Source organism: Macrobrachium rosenbergii, chromosome 17, assembly GCF_040412425.1.
Source record: "Macrobrachium rosenbergii isolate ZJJX-2024 chromosome 17, ASM4041242v1, whole genome shotgun sequence".
NCBI classification, from domain to species: Eukaryota; Metazoa; Arthropoda; class Malacostraca; order Decapoda; family Palaemonidae; genus Macrobrachium; species Macrobrachium rosenbergii.
Window position 1 is genome coordinate 29440169 of NC_089757.1, and position 23021 is coordinate 29463189.

The 23021-nt window shown below is 37.6% G+C and overlaps 1 protein-coding gene across 1 annotated transcript in view; it reads right to left on the reverse strand.

Moving 5' to 3' along the window:
- Nucleotides 1-1651: 1651 nt before the first annotated feature.
- LOC136847832 (diacylglycerol kinase delta) overlaps nucleotides 1652-23021 on the reverse strand; it is a 54796-nt gene continuing 33426 nt past the window's right edge. Inside the window, 11 exon segments of the mRNA XM_067119778.1 lie at nucleotides 1652-4324; nucleotides 4713-4918; nucleotides 6263-6376; nucleotides 6587-6676; nucleotides 15121-15255; nucleotides 16153-16272; nucleotides 16594-16700; nucleotides 18203-18399; nucleotides 19973-20073; nucleotides 20583-20751; nucleotides 22226-22337. Of these exon segments, the coding sequence (XP_066975879.1) occupies nucleotides 4231-4324; nucleotides 4713-4918; nucleotides 6263-6376; nucleotides 6587-6676; nucleotides 15121-15255; nucleotides 16153-16272; nucleotides 16594-16700; nucleotides 18203-18399; nucleotides 19973-20073; nucleotides 20583-20751; nucleotides 22226-22337 (1445 nt within the window). The 3' untranslated portion in view covers nucleotides 1652-4230.

Below are 23021 nucleotides of genomic sequence, written 5' to 3' on the forward strand. Positions count from 1 at the left end.
TATGTGAATGACAAAGTTCATGCATGGCAATAATGGCCCCAAGATCCAATGCCAAAGTAAAGCGTGACATCTGTGCATCAAATAGTGGCTCTTAGGAAAACTAAGGAGGGGGCATTGGTTTACCTCAAGACATCACGTTAGCAGGTCATTCAAGAATTAATACCTACAACTGATGTTGCATTTGTTTCTATTGTCCAGCAAGCTAGATACTATACTTCTTTTAAAGTTGGTAAAAAATCAGTTACTCGATTTATTTTGGTAAGGCACCAGGGCAGTGAAAAAAATATGAGTGCACCAAATAAGTAGGCTGAATGGAATTTGGCGCAAGATATAAAAGCCTAGTACCTGTAGTCACTGACCCATCTGGATTTTAAAGTTTGTGATATCTCCTCATATGCATTGGCTGATGATTCAACCCTCCATATTTCTTTTGTCATCAAAGTTAATCTTCAAATGCTCTAACTATAACTTAAGTCAAATTCAATGCCTCCTAGACAGTTTCTCCTAATTTGTCTTCTTTCCCATTGTGTTCTCCTAACACTGTTAATGAAAATTTAACCAAGCCTATTACTTCAATGTTACATGTTCGGATTGTTTAAAATTTGCGTTTCAGGTATCTTATGGTTCAAAAGGATATTTCTGCTTCTGTAAAATAATTTGGTTTATTTTTGAGATGTCATCAACTCTTTTTGTCATCCGACGTTACTAATGCTTTTAGTTAGGCTATTTTCTCCCTGTTTGGAGTACTGCTCTCACCCTTGGAAAACCAGTTATGATGATACCTAATCTCTCAACATTCTTCAGCTCTCCCAAATGATGGCTTCTCTCTTTTTTCATAGGTACTATTTCAGTAACTGTTAAACTCAGCCCAAGGGGAGAAGTCCTCTGGCTTTCAGGCACCCCTTTCAGTCATTCTTCTCGTACACATATTGTGAAAATCAGTAATCCTCAAATTGTATGATTCAGTTACAGTTTTATCCTTCTACTGTCATGCTTTGGAATTCTTCCTGCTTCTGTTTTTTTAGGATTAACAAGTTCTTCTAAAAGAAGTCTATCACTTTCTTCAAATTAAGCCACCATCACTCATCCTCTTTTTATTATTTCTCACTTATTTGGACCTAGATCAAAGCATGTCTCTAAGGAGCTTTGGAGTCAGTAAGAAGAATAAGAAGAAGAGATTCCTTTGGAGTCAGTAAGGGCATTTGTCTGTAAAAAATCTTCCAAAGCAAGAAGAAGAAGAAGAAGAAGAAGAAGAAGAAGAAGAAGAAGAAGAAGAAGAAGAAGAAGAAGAAGAAGAAGAAGAAGAAGAAGAAGAAGAAGAAGAAGAAGAAGAAGAAGAAGAAGAAGAAGAAGAAGAAGAAGAAGAAGAAGAAGAAGAAGAAGAAGAAGAAGAAAGAAGAAAAGAAGAAGAAGAAGAAGAAGAAGAAGAAGAAGAAGAAGAAGAAGAAGAAGAAGAAGAAGAAGAAGAAGAAGAAGAAGAAGAAGAAGAAGAAGAAGAAGAAGAAGAAGAAAGTCAGCAAGGGCATTTGTCTCTAAAAATCTGCCAAAACCTAATAGAAGAAGAAGAAGAAGAAAATTTATATAATATAACTGATTTTTCATACAAACCCATCACTCACATAGTTTTCATTGTATGTCCCAGATTCAAGTCCTTGTCTGACAGACTTGAGAAGAAAGGTAATCTCCAGATAAATGCATCACCTAGATCCTCACCTACCATCAGACTACACTTTGTATAGTACTGTAGTCTGTAAATGAGGTTGCAAGACCTGTGGGGCAGGAGGATAGAAATCATCGTACAATTGATGGGTTTTTATTAAAAAACAAGTTGTTTAGTCACAATCCCAAGCAAGAACCTATTTCTGTGGGAAGACTTTGTTGCCGAATATTCTAGGGTGTTTGTACAGACTATACCTGTAGGAACCACGAGAGCATTTGGAGACTTTTATGAGTCACAGAAGGGCTCTGTTAGCTCAAGGTTATTGTCTGAAGGCAAGAACAAACCATTTAAGAGTGTAAAGCAAGGCAAATGTACCTGATAAGTATGTCCTGTATTGGAACATGAAGAAACTCACCCTTCACATAGATTTAGACGCTAGTAACAAAGAAGTCCATTTAAAGCACATGTCAGCAGAGGCTACACCAACAAAACTAGTGCGGCAGCTGCTGTAGATGAGGTATAGGTCCTTGTCAAAAAATGACACAGGCATGCCAGGCCATGTCTGGAAGACCTCTGAAAGTCTGCTGACGTATTGCTGAAAACACAACACATATACTACAAAAAAAAAAAAAACAACTCTAATGATAAAGGGTACAAAAATTAGAAGACAGAAAAAAAGCCTGTACCATATACAGCAACCACAATTTAGTTTAACAAAAAATCCTGGTAAACAGGATATATGTACAGTAATAACTTGAAGGGACTAGCACATACCAGCTGAAAATATAACATGCATATTACAGAATAATTTAGGCAAAAAAAAAAAAAAAAAAGACAACTGATGCTCTTACAAAAAGCTCGATTACAAAATTATTACTAAATAAAAATAACCATTCTAACAAGTAATAAAGAAACACCACAGAAAACTCCAGAAGTACAAAAAAATAAAAGAGCAAAACAACCAAAACTAAGGTGCAAAGTAATGTGGACAAGGACCATCACTTTCTCTTAACTTACAACATAGTAAAGAAAAGTTATGTATTAAGTAGTTAGTTAGAATAAGCATTAAAAACTAAAAAAAACCATTATGTATTAAGTAGTTAGTTAGAATAAGCACTAAACACTGGAAAAACCAATGTCAAAGCTTCAGAAAAAGTAGTAAAATAAACCCTAGAATATTACTAACAAATGAAAACAGGAGAAATTACCAAGAAAAATAAATAACTACATAACTAACACAACTGCACCATGAAGCCAACGATCCAGAAGTTGACACTAGCAACATATAAGTACCTGCTAAGAGTACTTATTTTAAAGAGTCTAGCAGAGAAAGATGAATAAGCTAATGAATAAATGCATGGTTAAAATAAAAAAAAAAGTGATCCTGCATAGATGAAATACACTTGGGAATTCTGGACTGTGCTGTAAACAGCACAACAGAACCACAAAAAGTGAGTCAGCCAATGCATACTGGAGGATATAAGTGGTGCAGAGATCATGAGACTACCCTTCTTTTTCTGTCTAATATATGACAAAAGAAAGGCAAGTCTGGGGACATACGTATATAAAATCAATGGTATTGTAATGAAGCTTGGACACACAAACACACATATGCACACACACTACACTGGGTCTGGTCAGTAGCTGGTTAGGCAACCGTCAAAAAAGCCAGACACCATCTCATCCCAGAGGGACTTTTTGAAACCAGATGGGTAATACTGTATCTGGTACCATCCCACCCAAGGGGACAAGAGCATATGCTTCTGAAAAAACATACATACAATATACATACATACATCACAAAAAAAAAATTGAAACGCACATTTCACCATTAAATGGGGTTGCGTTTGAATTTTTTTGTAGGTGCCTATATATTACCAGTAATTAAACGTGCTCATATGAATAAATAAAAACTATTACAAGTCATGCTTGTCGTCTGGTACTTACTTCTATTCATTATGAAAAAAAATTTATGATAGCAAAATAAGCTTAACTTAATGACTAGAAAATGCAAAATTATATGAAAAAATACCTTGTTTTTATATCAACTTACTTGACTATTTCAAGTATTAGCACTGAATTACAGCATCCTATGCTTTGCCACTTTTTTCCACTCTCACTTCCCTATTTATCATAAAAGGAAATCAGTCTCTGTACTGAACATGAAACAGAGGAAAAGAGCACTAGACATACACTAGAAATCACCAAAGATAGGCTTATTCCACATTCATTTAATACAACGTAGATATAAGCAATACATTATATTCATAAAAATATAAAATGTAAAATAAAGTCTCTTCATTTCATAACTATGGCTCGCCAAAATAAAAAGAATCCCATTTCTTGCCATATAGGATATCAAGTCTTAGGTATTACAACAAAGTAATGTAAAAAATATCTTCAGAATAAGAGATGGAAACAAAAATAAAATACCTAAACTAAATATGATCCCCTTATACACAACCTTGCAAGTGTTGATCCCATTGACTGTACTGCCATCTGAACAACCATTTGTTTGTTCACCTTAAAATTTGATACACATGGCTTAGATTTCTTGGGTATGATTCCACCTATACATGTGCTTTGGAATCTTTTATTTCCCTGATTCCTTGCAAGATTCTCTTAATGTGTCCTATTTTTGTAATTCCGAGTTCCTTGAGATCTCTGCAAAGTAAGGTAATATATGTTGATAATTCTATCAAATACAGAAAACCAATTCACAAATTCAATTCAAACAGTCAATTACAATTCTGCTGACTACAAGGTTCTCAGTGGAAAAAATCTGATTGTTTTGGGACCTGCTCTTTTTGACTTATTAATTTGTACTTTTCCATTACATAAAAAGGTGAGTGTTTTCTTTAAAATATATAAATGACAGGAGAGTCTTTTGTTTAAAGAAATACCAGGTCATATGTATTAATTACAGTATTTTATGTAGCCAATAAACAGGTTGCCGTCTGGTACAATTTATTCATAACTGTACTATAATGAATTACAATGAGAGAGAGAGAGAGAGAGAGAGAGAGAAATCTTTGTGAGAAGAACAACATACCTTCTCTCCAAATTTAGCAGTTCAGATCCACGTATGTCGTGCCCAATAAACGATTCTCTATACTCAGTGAGATGCAATCCATCCAGCCAAGCAGCAACATCATCGGGGCCCCAGTCCCTGACTTCTCTTTCCAATCCTCCCTTTCGTAAATCTCTTTTTAACTTGATTTTGAAGAGTCCCTTTGAGTGGACAGGCTTACGCTCACCCTACAGTCGTGAGAGTTCACATGAGAGGACAATGTTTACTGATAATTATCCAAATAACATTATTGTTCTTTTGTTCATCCTTAAGTTATGCTATTGTTCTAAATCTCAATATATTCACCATCATTACTATATAAACTAATTATACCTCTGAAATTTTCATATAAAACTAGTTCTGTAAAACAGAGGCCTTTGTTTTTTTAGGCCCAAAAACATTTAAAAAAAAAAATTTGAATATAAACCCATTACTGTACTTACAGTACTATTACCTTTGACATGAAAATTTCCCAGACAAATTTCCAAACAAAGAAAAAAGAGAGAATACAAGTCTCCAACAGGTAAGCAGCACGCATGTTCTCTAAGGTCTAGCTAGTCTCAGCTGACAAACCAGCTCATTCTGCATTTTGTAAGATTTTGGAAACTACAGTGAGGGACAGGATTTGTATCTAAAAAAATTACCTTTTACTTTGTTAGAAGAAACTTTTTAACATCTTCATATGAAAACCTATCAGAAGTACACTAAAAAAAGAAACATTTCTAAAACTATCTCATCAAAGAGAGCAAGTGTGCAAGATAATAAATGAGGTGTCTCATGTAAGGGATTTATGCAGTAACCAATTTTTCAGCTAATGTTTATCTCAAAAGCTGTAATACTAGATAGAGTGACTAGTGGATACTGTGAGTATAGTAAGAGTAAATTAAAAGAGGTTATATCCAAGTTATCTTATTTGAATACCATTGGGCTACTTTGGCCACCCTGAACTTTCAGTTTCTTTGCCGACGCAGTTTGTCTGATTTGGAAGGTCGCAAAGGAATGATCAACTACCCCAATAATTAACTCTTCCAGGATGGTATTATTTTATAGGTGACCTTTACATGCACTTTCCTAGCATAATCCCTTTCTATTCAGTTATTTTACACCATTTATCTCTATTCCTAGCTGGAAATTTGGAATACAGATTAAAGGAAAACACTGCTAAGAGGTAAGTATTTATGCTACAGCTGATTGGCCATTAGACACTGGTTCTAGATTTCAATGAGCCCAAGAGCACAATAGGCACAAACAGACCATTTCAGTTAACAACCGTTTACTGACTAATAATTCAGTACACTAGTAGGAAGACATTTTCTCATAAAAAGTAGCATTATATTTCGTACTAAAAGCTGGATGATATTCAAGCCAAAAGTGAACTGCTTTCAGGGAATCGGAAGTACAACATGTAACATAAATAGGAATGTTTCATATGATGTGTCACAGTTATGATAGGACTAATCAACTTGCTCACTACAGTCTCATTATTATTAAAAAAATTAATTTAAATTAAAACTGGTGATAAGTGGCCTCACCTCTTCTTCAGAATAAAAATGCATCAAGTGATCTTTCTCATGTACATGTTTCAAGGTACCATCTAATTGGGTTAGGGCCCCCTTTAGACTCTCTATTACAGTCTGGTTCATTGCCTGTGGAGAGCAAAATCACATATTACAACTTTTGTAGGGGCACAGTTTTGATTTGAAAAAAATACTGCTCAATTTTTTAGCAAATAAAAAAAAAAATGCAAACATATATATAACATGCAAAACATATATGTGTCACGTCTATGCTAAATTTTTAAAATACTGAACCCTACCAATAACTGATTATACATTCTTTGAAAATATGTTACTCACTAAAGACTCATCCTTTAATATAGCAATTATTTCTGTATGCAGACTCCGTACGCTGGTAACCAGCTCAGTTGCCAACATCCGCAAATTTGGCTAGAAATGAAAAGCCATATTATTATTTCCATACAGATATCCATAATGAGATAACGACAACAACAAAATTCTGTACCTGTTTAATGATATTTCTAATATCAGGAACTTAGTAAATAACTTTGGAACCTGGAAACAAACATCCTCATGTCCCTTCCCTAATTCACATAGTATTAGCTAATACCTCTCATTTCAAAAAGCATCACACTTAGTATTAAGATGTGATGTTAAGGGTAGAACTACCTGGTTATACAACTGGTCACAGCAGAAAATAACCTTTTCAATAGCCCTTCAACTATCAATGTAAACTGGTTTGACATGATGGGAGGTACAATAATTCTGTTCTTAATGTTTTCAAACATGCTAATAAAATTGTGGAATAAAACAAAAGTATTTCTCAAATGCTAATAGATAGAATATAGAATTTAGGCCAAAGGCCAAGTGCTGGAACCCAAGAGATCATTCATCAATGAAATGGAAACAGAGTAAAAAGATTTGTAAGATGTAACGAGGAAAACCTCACAGTTGCACTGTGAAAAAATTGTTAGGAGACAGGGGAAAGTAAGATAGAAGAAAGAGAACATGAATGGAAGTACAGTAAATGGAATGAAAGGGGTTGCAGCTAGGGGCCGAAGGGACGGTGCACAGAACCTTAATCATGCCTACAGTGCCCGGCATGAGGTGTACTGACAGCACTATTCCCCTATGGGGCTCAAATGCTAACGGGTCATTAATTAGATGTATCCGTTAAATAGAGTGAAATACTACTGCATGACAAACTTGAATCAATTTTATCTTGGCATCACCATCAAGTGAGTAATCCTCATGATTATAAATATCCAACATATATTGATTTCAATATCATAATTATTATCAAACATCTACCATTATTACTGGTGGAGAACATTCAGTTACACCATGGACATTTTACAGAAACATGAATGTGGCAAAACTATTGATACCACTTGCATACCTCTTTCACAGCCACATTCTGCCAAATCTGTAACCTACAGGTAAAGAAATCTCTCATTAACCCATAACTCCAATGACCATCAAATTTTTTACCAGATATTTTGTTAAGTATATAGACAGGAAACCAAAACAGATGAGCAAAGCCACATTTACAATCTTTGGCAAAAACATCCTATCAAACAAGGTTCAACATTTCTTTCAACACTGATTAATTTGTTACCACTGTAGTCTTCCTAAGGTTGTCCTGACTCTGACTCTTAACTTTGTGTGCCATTACCTGGTTGCTGTCTAAGCTCCACCCCTGTGAGCTATGCACAGAGGTGAGACAATCACATCTGTAAGCTTGTTTCACTCCTTCCTACCTGAGATTATCTTATTTATTTCATTCAATAAAATATTTTGATAGCTACGTTGGAATTAACTTAGGTTTCTCACTCAACACCCAAAACATTCAAATAGGTAGCTGGTCTATGGCAACTCTGTTGGTCTTTCTAACTTTGATTGTCCTTTTCAGATCAGTGGTATATTTTTGTCAACAATTCCAAATGTGCAAAAACGCAACGTCAGGTTTAAAGTCTAACTGATACGGCAAAAACATATTGGCCAAAGGTAGCCAGAAAGCAGTAAGTTATATTTAGTGGTAAGCATGAAGAGAAAAGACATAAGCATTGCAGATCTAAGAAGGTTTTATAACCTTTTCTTTAAAATGATATTTTTATGATAAAATAAAGTTTGTACATACTTACCCGCAGATATATACTTGGCTATAGTCTCTCCGGCGTTCCCGACAGAATTTCAAAACTTCGCGGACTACGCACAGGGTAGGTCAGGTGATCTACCATACCCGCCGCTGGGTGGCGGAATAGGAACCATTCCCGATTTCTAATCAGATTTTCTCTTCCACCTGTCTCCTGAGGAGGCTGGTGGTTATTGTCGTATATATCTGCGGGTAAGTATGTACAAAACTTTATTTTATCATAAAAATATCATTTTGTACATGCAACTTATTGGTCAGATATATACTTAGCTGAATGGCACCCTTGGAGGAGGGCAAGAGACAGCAAATAACTAAAAAACGGGAAACAACATATGTTGTAGGATAAACAAAAACCATGGTTCTTACCTGATTGGGCAGAAGACTTCATGGATACTGTCTATGAGTCTGCTTGCCTCAGGAGCTTCAGCGAGATGTGACCTGTGACTGACAGCCTTCTGGATCGTGCCAATGGGGATGACCACTAACATGGCCGAGCCTATAGCGATCGTGTCAAGGGGCTGACCCACCACATGACCGAGCCTACACCTGAATCGTGTCAATGGGGCTATCCTCTTATATGACAGAGCTAGTGTCCATAAAAATACAAGGAACATGACAACCAATCCTGACCACCTGGCTAATCCCTAACCTTGTTAGTGATAAGAAGTGAAAGGAAGCATAACTCCACCACCCTCTTTCAACCAACCATAAAAACACATCACCAAGCCTTAAAAACAACTGAATTAACTAAACTAAATAGGATTGGATTCAGCTCCTGTCCCAACACGAATCTGGCAGATACGTATGCTCCTAGAGAAAGCACTTATCATACGTTACTCTAATATCTCGTAAGTAATGAGATCTTTTGACGTTGAATTACACCTCAATAAGTTGCCTCTATAATGAGCTGGAGAGACAACGTCTTGTGAAAAACCAGGATGTAGCAATGGCTCTCACTTTAAATTATTCTTTCACTCTAGGAGCAAAAAGTGCTCATCCTCACAGATATGCGCTTCCTGATGATCCTTAATAAAAGGAAAGCGCATTCTTGAGATCGCTCATGTGAAGGATCCTGACAGAACACCAAAGACTTTTCATTGATCCTCCCAGTAATTTCTTCTTTTCTAAGTAGAATTTAAGGCTCCTGACAGGGCATAGAGTCCCTCTCCAACTCATGTCCCGTCACTGAAGAAAGACCTTTTAATTCAAGGTTCTTGCCACGGTTTAGAAGGATTCTCATTCTTGCTAGGAAGAAATGGTTTAAAGGAGCATATAGCCTAACCTTCCTTAAAACCAACTTTACCGTCTAAGGCTTGTATTTCACTTATTCTCTTAGCTGAGGCGAGGCAAAGAGGAAAAGTGACTTCCTGGTGAGATCCCTGAAGGAAGCTTGATGAGGAGGTTCGAATTTCTTAGACATTAAGAATTTCAAGACTATGTCTAGATTCCAACTGGGAGGTTTCAAGTCATGATTTCGGCGTTTCAAAAAGACCTTATAAGATCATGAAGGTCTTTGTTTTCAGAAGATATTCAGATCTCTGTGTCTGAAAAACTGATGATAACATACTCCTGTATCCTTTAATTGTGGATACAGCGAGAGGTTGCATTGTTCCCTCAGGAAGATAAGGAAATCAGCAAATGTTTGTCACAGAGGTACTGGAAGAGATATCTTGGTCCTGCACCATCTTTAAATACCTCCACGCCGACCTAGCGAAGGGTTGAGATCTCTAGCTCTTGCAATAACTGGTACTTCGCTCTGACCAGACGCTGAAGGGGTTGAGCGGGGATCTTGTGGAATCTGTTGAAGTGGGAGCTCGGCAATGGGCTTGCATTCCAGTACCTCTGTGAACCAATCGAGCTGGCCAAAGCAGACTACCAGGGTCCCAGTCTTTGTACATAAAACCACTTCTCCCAGGATCTTGAATGGGGGAAAAGCATACCCGTCTAATCCAGACCTTCTAGGAAGACTGTCTATTACAACTGCTCGGGTCGATATCGGAGAGCAGTAGTTTTCCAGTCTTGTGGCCCAGTGGGTTGCAAATGAGTCGATATTCGGCCTTCCCCACAGGTTCCAGCTCGCAGACTTCTGAATGGAGAGTCCACTCTGTGGGAAGGACCTGATCCTTCCTGCTGAGAAGGTCGGCCCTCACATTCCTTTCTCCTGTACAAATCTGGTGAGGAGTCTGTCTTCCCTCTCCTGAGCCCATAACAGCAACGTTTTTGCCGTTTCGTAAGGGAGAAGGTGTGTTCCTCCCTGTTTTCTTATATAAACCAGGGCAGTGGTGTTGTCTGAGTTCACTTGGACTACTTGTCCTGAGTATTCAGGAACTCAACTTGATGAGAGCCAAATGTAGCTGTCAGCTCTTTCTTGTTGATGTGCCAGTTCACCTGGTCTCCTTCCCAGGTGCCTGACACTTCTCTCGACCTAGTGTTTGCCCCCATCCCGACTCCGGGCGTCTGAGAACAACACTGGGAGTAGGGCTCAGTAACTGAAGAGACAGTCCTTTGTTTAATTTTTCGAGGGTCTAACCACCCAGTTGAGATCCTCTTTTACCTTGTCCGAAATTAGGAACAAAGTTGCTAAGTCCTGAGACTTCTGGTCCCATCTCTCCTTTAGGTAGAACTGAAGCGGTCTCAGATGAAGTTTTCCCTCAAGGAGCATCTAACTGTTCCAGCGAGGAAATGGTCCCAACAGACTCATCCACTCCTGCTGAACAATGTTCTCTCCTTAGAAAGACTGTCACCTTTTTCTATGCAGCGATCTATTCTCTCCTGGGATGGAAAGAGCCAGAAAATCCCGAGAATCCATCAGAATCCCCAGGTAAACAATGCTCTGCTGCGGAACAACCTGGGATTTCTGTAGATTTACTAATAGTCCAGGGACTGTGTCAGATTTAGGTGATCGACAAGTACTCCAGACAACTTTCCTTTGATTGAGCTCGGATCGCCAATCGTCGAGATACATTGATATCCTCACTCCTCTAAGTGAAGCCAGCGTGCCACATTCCTTAAGATGCCCGTGTGAACACTTGTGGGGCCGTCGAAAAGTCCAAAGCACAGGGACCTGAATTGAAAACTTTTCCCCGAATCACGAACCTCAGGAATTTTCTTGACGAGGATGAATGGGAATGTGGAAGTAAGCGTCCTGCAGGTCCAGGAGACCATCCAATCCCCTGGCGATCTTGAACTCGTCTTGATCACGAAGAAATTCAGGCGCTTACATCCAGAACCGGTCTCCAACCCCGAGGATTTCGGAACCAGAAAAAGACGATTGTAAACCCTGGGGAATGGAGGTCTTGAACCGGTTCTATTGCTTCCTTTCTAGCATCTGTTCCACTGCTAGAAGAAGAGCCTGGTTCTTGATGGGATCCCTAGCTGGCGGATAACTCCCTGGAGTTGATGTTAAAGGAAGGACTTTCCCTGAAGGGGATAAGGCAGCCTCTTCTTAGAATGGAGGAGAGGACCAGTCGTCCGCCCCTCTCTGTGCTTGAACCTCGCGAATTGTAACAGTCTGGCACCCACTGTCGTCTGGAGTACCTTCCTCACTTGGTCCTTTTGATCGGACCGAGGAAGACCTTCCTCTTCTCTGGGTCTTTTGTTTCTGGAAGGAGGATCTAGGCGAAGGACCACCTCGAAGGGCTCCTGAAAGGAGCCTCTCCTTCAGCGAAAGGGACAGCAGGTCTGATCTCTTCGATGACTGGGCCAAAAAGATCCTGTGCCGCCTTTTCAGATAAGAGCGAGAAATCTCCTTCACCAAATTTTGAAAAAAGGGGAGAAAGAGGAGCAAACAGAAGAGGATCTCTGAAGAGGAGACACAGACTTCGTGAGGAAAGAGCTGAATACTGACCTCTTCTTGAGTATACCAGCTCGAATAAAGGCAGCCACTTCCGCGAACATCCCTCACTGACTGTCCAAACAAGACAAAACACTCACAGTCATCCATACACAGGAATTCGGGTCCCGAGTCCTGTTGGCCAAAGCTCCAAGAGACCAATCCATAAAGTTGAATACCTCCACAACTCTAAAAAGACCCTTGAGGAGATGGTCCATTTCGCTCATTCCCCAAGTGAAGCTTCGCTGAAGAAAGAGAAAGTCTGAGGAGTCTACCAGATTAGAAAAAATCTGCGTCCTTTGATGTGGGGAGCCCCAACCCCATAGGGCTCCTTGGTCTCATACTACATTCCTGACTTTCCCAAAAAAGTTTCAAAAGGGGGAAAAGAGAAACCGTCTTGCTTGCATCCCTTCTTAGATTGCATCCATTCTCCGAACCTTTAAAGGCTTTCCTCATCGTAAATCGTAGGGCGCATCTTGACACGAAGAGGGTCTAGCTGACTTGGTGCTGTCCCACAAAGATCCCGGAGAAGGAGGGGGCATGACAAAAGAGAATCTCCAAACTCCTGAATCAGAACCGAAGCCAACGTTTGTAATCTGAAACTCCCAGCGTCCTTTGGAGATTCCTCCTCTGATACTTCCTCAAAGCAGCAGCGGGAGGAAGGCTTAAAAGAAGAAGAGCGCCTATCCAGGAGAAGCGAGCCTGGATGGGAGAAGCACTGTCCAACAAAGAGCGCCTACCAGGAGAATGGCGCCTGACACCGGAAGGGCGCCTGACAGGAGAGGGGTCCTGTCCACTGATGAGAGCCTTCCAGGAGAGGAGGCCTAAGCAGGGCGCTGGCAGGAGAGCGGTGTCTGCGGAAGAGGGGAGCTTGGAAGACGGCGGCGCCTGTCCAAAGGGAGAAGCACTGCGAGGCAGTGCGCCTGGAAGGAGAGGCGCTTCCCTCCGATGACGAGCGCCTGGAAGAAGTGCGCCTGCTGGAGGGAGACGAGCGCCTGCTCGTGGGGGCGTCACGAGACGAAGAAAACTTGCTAGTAGAAGGAAGCTTGGCAGAGAAGAGCGACGAGTTGAAGAAGAGAGCTTCCTGGAACTCTTAATGGAAGAAAGTCATCCTTCCTACGAGACGAGGTATCCTTTGCAAGAGATCCAACAAGTGCCCGATAACTGCTCCTGGAGGCGATCAAAAATCTTCTTCGTCGAATCCTTAACTCCTGTTGGAGAGGAGGAGGGGATCTGACTCTCTTCCTGACTACAGGAGGTAGTCCTCCGAGGCGCTCAGGGCTCGAGTCCAAAAGCTCTACTCTAGGAGCCTTCCAGGATCTCTCTTCAGAGGGCGCGACTCCTCAGCCGAACTCAACCGCGCTGGAGAAGACGCGTCAGGCGACGAGGAAACACTTCTTCAGGATGCTTTTCTATGGCGATCCAAGGCAGCCTGGGACGCAACTACAGGATCTGCCGAAGGGACGCCTGATCGATTGGGGATGCTCTACATCCTCCCTGCGGTTTTTCGACATTCCTCCTCCACTGAACCGGGAGTTTGGAAGAGGTCTAGCCTAGAAATGCGAGCGATCAGAGCCCTCCACTACACTGGGGACACTGCACATATCACTGTCACTCTTACCTTCTTCAAGACGCAGAGTTGCGATTTCATCGGCAGTTCCGCTTTCATCGCAGCCATTTGTGAGGGCGAATCCACAGGTTCGATGAAGGAGAAAGGGCTGAAACCAAAGGATTAGGAGAGTCTACTGTGTTAATCTCTACTTCGTGCTCAGCAGAGCGAGACCTACTCGAGCTTCTGGAGGAAGCCTTCCCTAACTCTATCCTTTTCAAGCTTCTTCAAATAAAGTCAAAACCTTCCATTCTTGATCAGACAATTTCTCACACTCCTTGCACCTATTGTCCAAGAACAATCATTCCCCCTACACCTCATACATACAGTGTGGTCTACAGCTTTCGGCAACCTCACCTTACACTCTTGCCTAGCACACACATCGGAACACAGGCGAAACATTAACATCGAACATCTTAATGAACAATCAAAAAAGCAAATCAAAAAACAGTCCACAACAGCGTATGCCAAACCAAAGATCCAACACGCTCACCAAAAAATCAGGACAAAACAGATCCTCAGCAAGCGCAGAAACGAAAATCAAAGCAGAGGAACTAAACAACAGATGTTGCCGGAACCAGCGACAGAGAAAATCTGATTAGAAAACGGAATGGTTCTATTCCCGCCACCCAGCGGCGGTATGGTAGATCACCTGACCTACCTGCAATGCGTGTGCCGCGGTTTGAAATTCTGTCGGAACGCCGGAGACTATAGCTAAGTATATCTCTGACGGTAAGTTGCCACAAAACTGGTATTACAACATATGGAGAAATTTTCAAAATGTTAAAAGGTCTGTAACATCAATCAGCAGTCTTAATGGAGGCAAGTTTCTGAAATACAGTATTTGTAGTGTTTAGATTATTTCATAAACATATTCTTATCACTTCATAATTGAACTTTATAAAAACAGAAATGTTACGAAATTCTTGAATGTACAACAAACAACGCGAAAACAAAACTTTAAAATGATAAAAGTTTTAAAAGAAAATTACACTGTGGTCACCAATTACAGAACTGGAGTATGCACTACAAGTGTTGCTGATTAACATACTGTATTCTGCATATTGTGAACATTTTGGCTATAATTGTTGATGAAAATTTATAAAAAATTATGGAAAAATAATCAGAAAAGGTTATTTTTGAAAGTGTCACAAAATATATTTCACTAAAAAAATGGGGAGACTAGTCCACTTGGCAGTCTAAACGGTACAAAAATGTTGATTTACGCATAGGCAAATTGTGAAAAGAAATTTAATAATACTTTCAAAGGGACTTACACTTTCAATGACCTTTCCATCTCTCCAGATTTTCTCTAGACACACTAGAGCTGATGATGCCAAATCTGTTAGAGTAGTTTCTAAGTTTGGGGTACTAATAGCTGCCATCTGTACACTACTTATAACCTCTCCGACCTGTTGATATAAAGTTAATGTAATACGCTGAAAATAAAGCACATTAATTATTAGAATGATGTTAGTTATTGTAATATACTATACACATAATGGTTCATATGATTAAACTTCATAAAGCCTTCCCTAATATACCGAGTAATTCATTTATCAAAAGACATGGACTATCAAGTGACTATGCAGATTATAAATTCATAATTGTTTATTAAAGGTTTAACATTTAAATTATATCTTATAAAATTTCTTCCCAACCCACCCACAAAATGATGGTGAACTTATTAAGCCTATTACAATGGTATACTCGTATAACTGTTTCTATTTCATCATAATTTGTCAAAGTAATTAATGTATGATTACAAAAACTCCACTCTCAGTATGAAGATATACCATTACTGCCCATATAACTGTACTTTACATCTCGGTGTGGATAAATCTGTATTACAGTTGGTCATATTATTTCCCTAATTCAACCAACATTCAGGCCTTGATTTATTCATAGAATTTCAGTGGTAAAGTTTTAAAACTGCATAAACAAAACGAAACCCAGTATTACCTTATTCATATAGATTAGCATTCATCCATGCCTCTGTATGTAGATTTAAAAAACACTGGCTCTTGAAATGATCATATTTTAATGGAATTTGGTTGAAAAATTGATGGAGCAGTTCCCTCATCTTGACAGACTTTTGGCTTTATTTCTATTTCAAAAACATAATCAGTTTCATCAAATCTATTCATATGTCTTTACGAAATTCTGCTGACACCCACCCAAAATAGAACTTCTTGGAAAAGATATTTAAGGGGACACAACAAAATTCTTAATTCAATTCCAAGAGGTACTAAAGTAAAAAAGTAAACTTATCAATAAAAATTATGCTGCAAATGATTCATAAACATTACCGTCGAAGCAAGCACTGCAAGAATAGGCAATTCCTCATCTGCTAACAATGTTGGCTGCTTTGTCTGATTTCCTATACTCCTTTGCTTTTCTTCCCAAGCCTTTAGGGAAACCTCCAAGTCCTGTGAAATATGAGCTCTATTATATATACTGGCTTTCAGATAACTGAATGGCTGTAAAGTAAAATCTCAAAATGTTTTGTATAATGTCAAGCATATTAAAGTCAAAGAGGAAAGGAGGTGAAAAAGTCAGCAATAACAGTGAGTACATAACAACTAAATGGGAATCATCCTGCAGAGGACATGGTTATTTACTTTGTCTTAGGCTTAATGTGAGTCATATATTTCTATGAACGAGTTACCACTACGTACTGTCAAAAAATTTTTCCAAATTTATTGACAGTTTCCAGAGTAAAGTCTTAATAAAAGAAGGTCATCACTTACCCTATTTCTGCAAAGCATCTGAACTCTATTCTTGTGAACAATCCTAACGATTCCAGGAGGCTGTGTCCAGGCTTCTCCATCAACCTGAATTGGTACACCTTCTTCACCTGCAAAATTAGATATACACCATGCTGTGAAGTTCGTAATCATCTCTACCTCGGTCTAAATGACCAAATAAATAAGAAATTCATAATTCTATTCACAAAATAAACAGGAAACACATTTCACCATAAAAAACCTATACCAATATCACGTTTTAAAATGAACCTAGATAAAAAAAAAAACTTTCAACAGTTTACTGTAATGCACGGTGGTTAGTGGTGCAAAATTCTTCCCAAACCACTAATTCAAATTTCATGACTTACAAGCCTAGCCAAAAGGATTTTCTTATAGGAGAGATAAAAATTGGAGAAAATGTAAAGCTAAAGCTAAACAAGCTAAGAAGAAACCTACGAGAAAGCTGGAAAGTAAAAGGCAGAAAACAATGCAGCTGGGGTCAAAGTGATCCCTAGCAAGCTGTTGTAACATACTTTTCTGGAATTAGTGTATCAATACAGTGTTTGGTTTCAAAACAGCACAGTTCTCAACATAATCATAATTTTTTTTTTTTTTATTTCAGCTTTTCTCTTTTAAAATGTTCACATAAATCAAGTTCTTTTCATACTTCCATAGTGCACTGGAAAACCATTCTAGTACTAGCATGGAGACTAGATCTGGAAGACTTCAGGGGAGTGATGCCTTATGTGAATGCTATTCAGTTGTTGTTTATCCTACTCTGAATACCAACTCTAAACTTTGTCCTACCTTTGAGGGACAGAATCTTGAATGCCACTGAAAAGGATAAGTACAGCCAGACCTCGGGTTACGACAGGCTCGGCTTACTATGTTCCGAGCTTACGACACTCTTCAAACATATTCATTAAAAATGATTTCCCAGGTTACAATGCATGTTCCGGGGTTATGAAACCAATCCAACGGAAGAAATATGGCTCCAAACGGCAGAATGGTAAAAATTTGGAGTTTTTTTTATGAAAAACTCAATAAAAATGCAGGTTACATCATTTTCAAGACACCCAGACGATTTTTGACGATATTTCGGGTTATGACTGCCTGTATATCAGTACTACAGATAGCAGGATAAATCTGTTAACTTTCTTCCCTACAGGCTTCAATATGATGAAGACAGACAGAAGATGAAGGGAAAGAGAGGTCCTAATCAAATACAAGGAAGCATTCGGACCACAAGGGAGCATGCCATAAGAAACCTTGGTTGGGAGCTTAATATATATGCATGAGCATAAGCAAAACAATTAGGTTGTCCCTGTGTGTAATGAAAAGCTTGGAAAAAAGTTGTCCTCCTTTCTCCTGATACAATAATATCTGAGACCTAGTGCAAACATATTTATAAGATACTGTAAAACCTGAGAGCTAATATAAATACATGTTAAATTACTTTACTAAATTAGATACTACAAATTATCAAACTAAAATTACAGCATTAAACAGTAAAATATTCAGAATTTCATTTCAATATCTTCAATAACAGTATCTAGTAAGAAACTCAAGTTAAAAATAAACACAAAATATGCTTCAAAAGAAATACAATTACCTGCTTCCCCTAAAATTGTTATTTTGATACTAGAACACTGAGCAATTCTGTGATGTTGTAGGTTGATGATGCGAGAGGCAGCCATCTGTGCAGACCCAAACACTGCAACGACTTCTAAAATTTTATCATCGAAACTAGGAGCCAGGAAACAGTCGTCTTCTTTTGTGCCGCCCCAAAAATTTGTTCCACCCATGAAGCTGAAATTAATTTTTAACTGAATTTTTAAATGAATTTTTGTGTTGTCAGTTGGGTACTAATAATACATTCATAGAATTTTTACTTTAAAATCTACAATTTGGCAAATAACTGAATGTACAGTATTGGGACTTAAGGTCTGGGGGGATTGAGTTATTTGAGGATTTTTAAATTCATGGGAGACCAGCGCTCCTGATCTTGGCAATTTCTCAGGGACAACTGAATCAGCTACAGGTATTTGCCAACAATGGCATCAGGTCATTGCAGCTGATGTTTCTAAGCGACACTTACTTGCTACATGACCCCAAGAAAAACTCTCACAATCTCCATAATTCACATTTATTATATGAGTGAATGCACAGTACAGTATATAAATATATATATAGAGAGAGAGAGAGAGAGAGAGAGAGAGAGAGAGAGAGAGAGAGAGAGAGAGAGAGAGAGAGAGAGAGAGAGAGAGAGAGAGAGAGAGAAATATATTTCATGAACAGCAAACTAATGTATGATAGTTACTACATCAATTACCAGTCATACAGCACATTTTATGGCAGAGTTCATAATCCTCATTCAATATCATGATTATCTAATTTAACTACCTATGAGCTAATTACCTCAGCTCTCACAGGGCTGACCTCAAGGATGTCTTTATTAATGATAATGTTTAGATTTTAATTATTAAATTACAGCTTTTTAAAAATTCTATAATTGAGTAAATGGTGATTCACAAAATTTCTTTAATTAATGTTTCAAAAACTTGATAATTGCTGTTGATTATATTCTGGACATTCACACATGAAGAATGTTTAACTATTAGTGTTATTCCACAGTCTGTACATTTAGGGATTGAATTATGTAGGCTATTCATTAATTACTCATGGTCACCATGATAATAAAGAAGTATACAAATAGTCATCATGATAGTATGGAAGCATACACTGACTACGATTTAATGAATGTGATAGTTGAGAAATTCTGGAAAACAGGCAATAAAAAAAAAGTATATCTTAGTTTAACCATACCACTGAGCTGATTGACAGCTCTCCTAGGGCTGGCCCGAAGGATTAGACTTATTTTACGTGGCTAAGAACCAACTGGTTACCTAGCAACGGGACCTACGGCTTATTGCGGAATCCGAACCACATTATACCAAGAAATTAATTTCTATCATCAGAAATAAATTCCTCTAATTCAGGCAATAACAGTCATTACACATATATACTACATGCACTGCTAAAATGAAAGCAGGCCATCCCTACTGAAAGTATTTTGACTCAGTGGTCAGGTCAAACTAATTGAGTATACAGTATAATAAAAAAAAATTAATGGAAAGACTTTATTGGAGCTAAAATACATAACTTCTCAAAGGGAGAATACATTCAATCACCACTTCATTTGTTCAAACAGCTCATCATGCAAGTATGTCCATTCATCTGGGATTTAAGACAAAAGTTTAAGTAACAGGGTTTTAGCTTGTATGTATAAAAGCTTTATGAGTCAACTCTCCTCTAATGTTAATAAAGTTGATTAACAAAACACAACAAGAAAGCATATAAAATGGCAAAATAAATCTCTTACCTGGGAATATTAAGTACAACAATGCCTTGAAGTGATGGCAAGGGGATTCTTTCACCATCGCATTCTAACTGCACTCGTTGATCAAGATTTTTGTATGTTTTCTGTTGAAGTAGAAAAAGAGAAAAAAAAAAATTAGTTTTGAAACAACTCATGCATACTCTTGTCATGGTGAACGACAAGGTTCCCACAGCAATGAATACATCTACATACACACAAAAAAATTTTAGCATGTATGCTAGTGATTTCTTACATCATTTTGTTTTGGCCTAAAAAAGATGTTTATTAAGGCATATTAACAAGCTGTCTTACTTCAATTTTTAATGAGAAGATTTTAGACAAAAAGAAACTATTTATATACTGTATATCTAAATCAATAAAACACTATGTTATAGGCTTTCTTTTGTCTACAGTAAATATACAGTATCATTTCAGCACTGTCTAGAGTGTCTAAATGTAAATAATACCTCCTTATAGGAGTTACTATAAAATAATAACAACAGTGTCAAAAGCACTGCTTTAAGAAAATATGTTCAAGGTAGATAATTTACTCCCAGAGAAACAATAAGGAAATTTTTAAAATTTCTGCTTGGTAAGAACTAAATGAACTTACACATAGCCATTCCTTGGAAGCCAAGACACCATACCACATGAAGTTTTTTGTTCTAGAACGACATTTCTCTGGGTGTTCTTCTCTCTTGTTGTGAAAGTCTAAGGTAATCTTAGCATCGATTCCTATTCCAAAGTAGTTGTTCATGGTACATCTTTCTTCATAACCATCTCTGAAGCAGGAGAAATATTTAAAATAATTGAAAACATTTTAAATAACATTCAAAAGGTCAAGTTTTTCAGTTTATTCCTATCCATAAGCAAGTCAAGGCAGTAACTGAGTGCAATACAATGAAACTTCTCCTCCCCCAAATATACTGTAAAGGTATATAACATTTTTTATGTTCATAGGAAAGAATAATAATTCTCAGACAAACTCATTATGATTTATGAATAACATTTAAAATATTAGAAACAGCCTATGATCAAAGCTAAAGATCACAAAACACTATAAACATATTCCTAAGAGAACTTCAAATCTCTAATAACAAGTAAAAGCAACAAAGAAATTCCAGTTCTCTACATTGTGTCCACTCTGCTACCTAAACACCCAGTTGTATTGCATTTGATATGTGATTCATGGGATTGTATAAAAATCTTTTAGGTAAAATTAAGTACAGTATGGCCAACTGTGTTATTGTTCTCCTAATTTCTTGCTCTTAATACATGAACCAATATACTGTGAGCATCTATTACCGAATGTATAATTGAAGCATATTCTTTAAAATAAATTTCAATACCCATAGATACTTTTCATGAATTTGCTGTAGCATTACAAAATATTTCAACTAAAACATCTCAATATTAGATACCAAAAGCAAGTTGAAATTTTATATTAAATAACTACACATAAGTAAATATTAAATTATGCTAATTCTAAAGTACTATCTAAAACAACTGACTAAAAACTACTGGTGCAGTTAAATATTCTTGTCTTGTTTTCTTAGCTAATCTATAAGACTTTCTGTTCATTAACCACAAGCATCCAAAACACAATACTACTTTAAAGGTAATGCACTGACTCTCATGCTTAGTTCCAACTTAAATAAAACCTGTCCATATAAAACTTATAACAAACAAAACAAAAATGTTTACACTTTAGCTTTGTTACCATCATAAAGTAATTAAACATAACAATGCCCACATGATACTTAAATTACATATACAGTAATAATAAAACCACATAACAGATATTTATTACATATACAGTAATAATAAAACCACATAACAGATATTTACAGTTAATAAAAATGGTGCTTAAAGCTCATCCAGGAATGGAATACAAAATTTAGGCCACAGACCAAGCACTGGGACCTATTAGGTCATTCAGCACAGAAAGGGAAATTGAAAGTAAAGAGGTTTTAAAGGAGAAACAGGAGAAAAACCTTGCAGTTACACTATGAACAATTGTTAGGAGAGGTTGGAAAGTAAGATGGAAGAGAGAATACGAACGGAGGTATAGAAAAAGGAATGTAAGGGTTTCGCAGCTAGGTGCCGAAGAGACGCTGCACAGAACCTAAGTAATGCCTACAGTACACCACATCAGGTGCACTGACAGCACCACCCCTCTATGGGGTTACAAAGCTCATAAAAATAATACATATACAACAGCATTACATTTAAAAAAAAATAATCTGGCATACATACAAACAAGAATCATCCAGGTCCATTAATGGGGATGCAGCAGCACATAAAGCATCCGCATTTGCCAAAAGAACTTTACTGATTAATCCACCAGCAGCTACGCCCGCTGCTATGTCTGTAAATTAGACAAATTACATGTAATGTATATTTGTATGCGCACACAACGTCAGCCCTAAATGACTGAAAATCATATGGTTCACTCTCACAGTCATCTGGAAAATCAAGTCATACATGCCACTCAGAAACTATTATCAATTTCATAGCTTTTTAGTTTTCAATTTTAGCTTGATATCACTTGGAACATTAGTTTTTTATACTGATGTTATAAAGAGTAATTTAACCAACACTTTACCATTTTTTGGTGGTTTAACCAAGCTAAGTAAAAGTTCTTGACTCTCAGGTACATCTCTCTCTCCAGATTTGTCATCTAATGTTTATGATGTCATTTGAGTCAAACCAAGTGATAAAAATGTTTCTTTTCATGGAAATAACAACTGCATGCATTCAAGACATTCAACTGCATTTGTTATGTTGTCAAATATAGGCAATGGACTAAAAATTTTAGAACAATTTTTTTATGACAAGACCCTTCTGCAACTGGACATTCAATAAAGTTTGTGAATGCTTAACATGCTATTATGAAAATTTTCAATGAGAATGAAAAATGTACTAGTCTTCTTTTCCTCTTCAGCTCAACCCTCATGGTTTCTTTTACTCTGCTCATTACTGCATCTATGCTACCCCTACAACTCAAATCTAATAATTTACTTTCTTCAATCTTTTCTTTCAAAGACCTTTA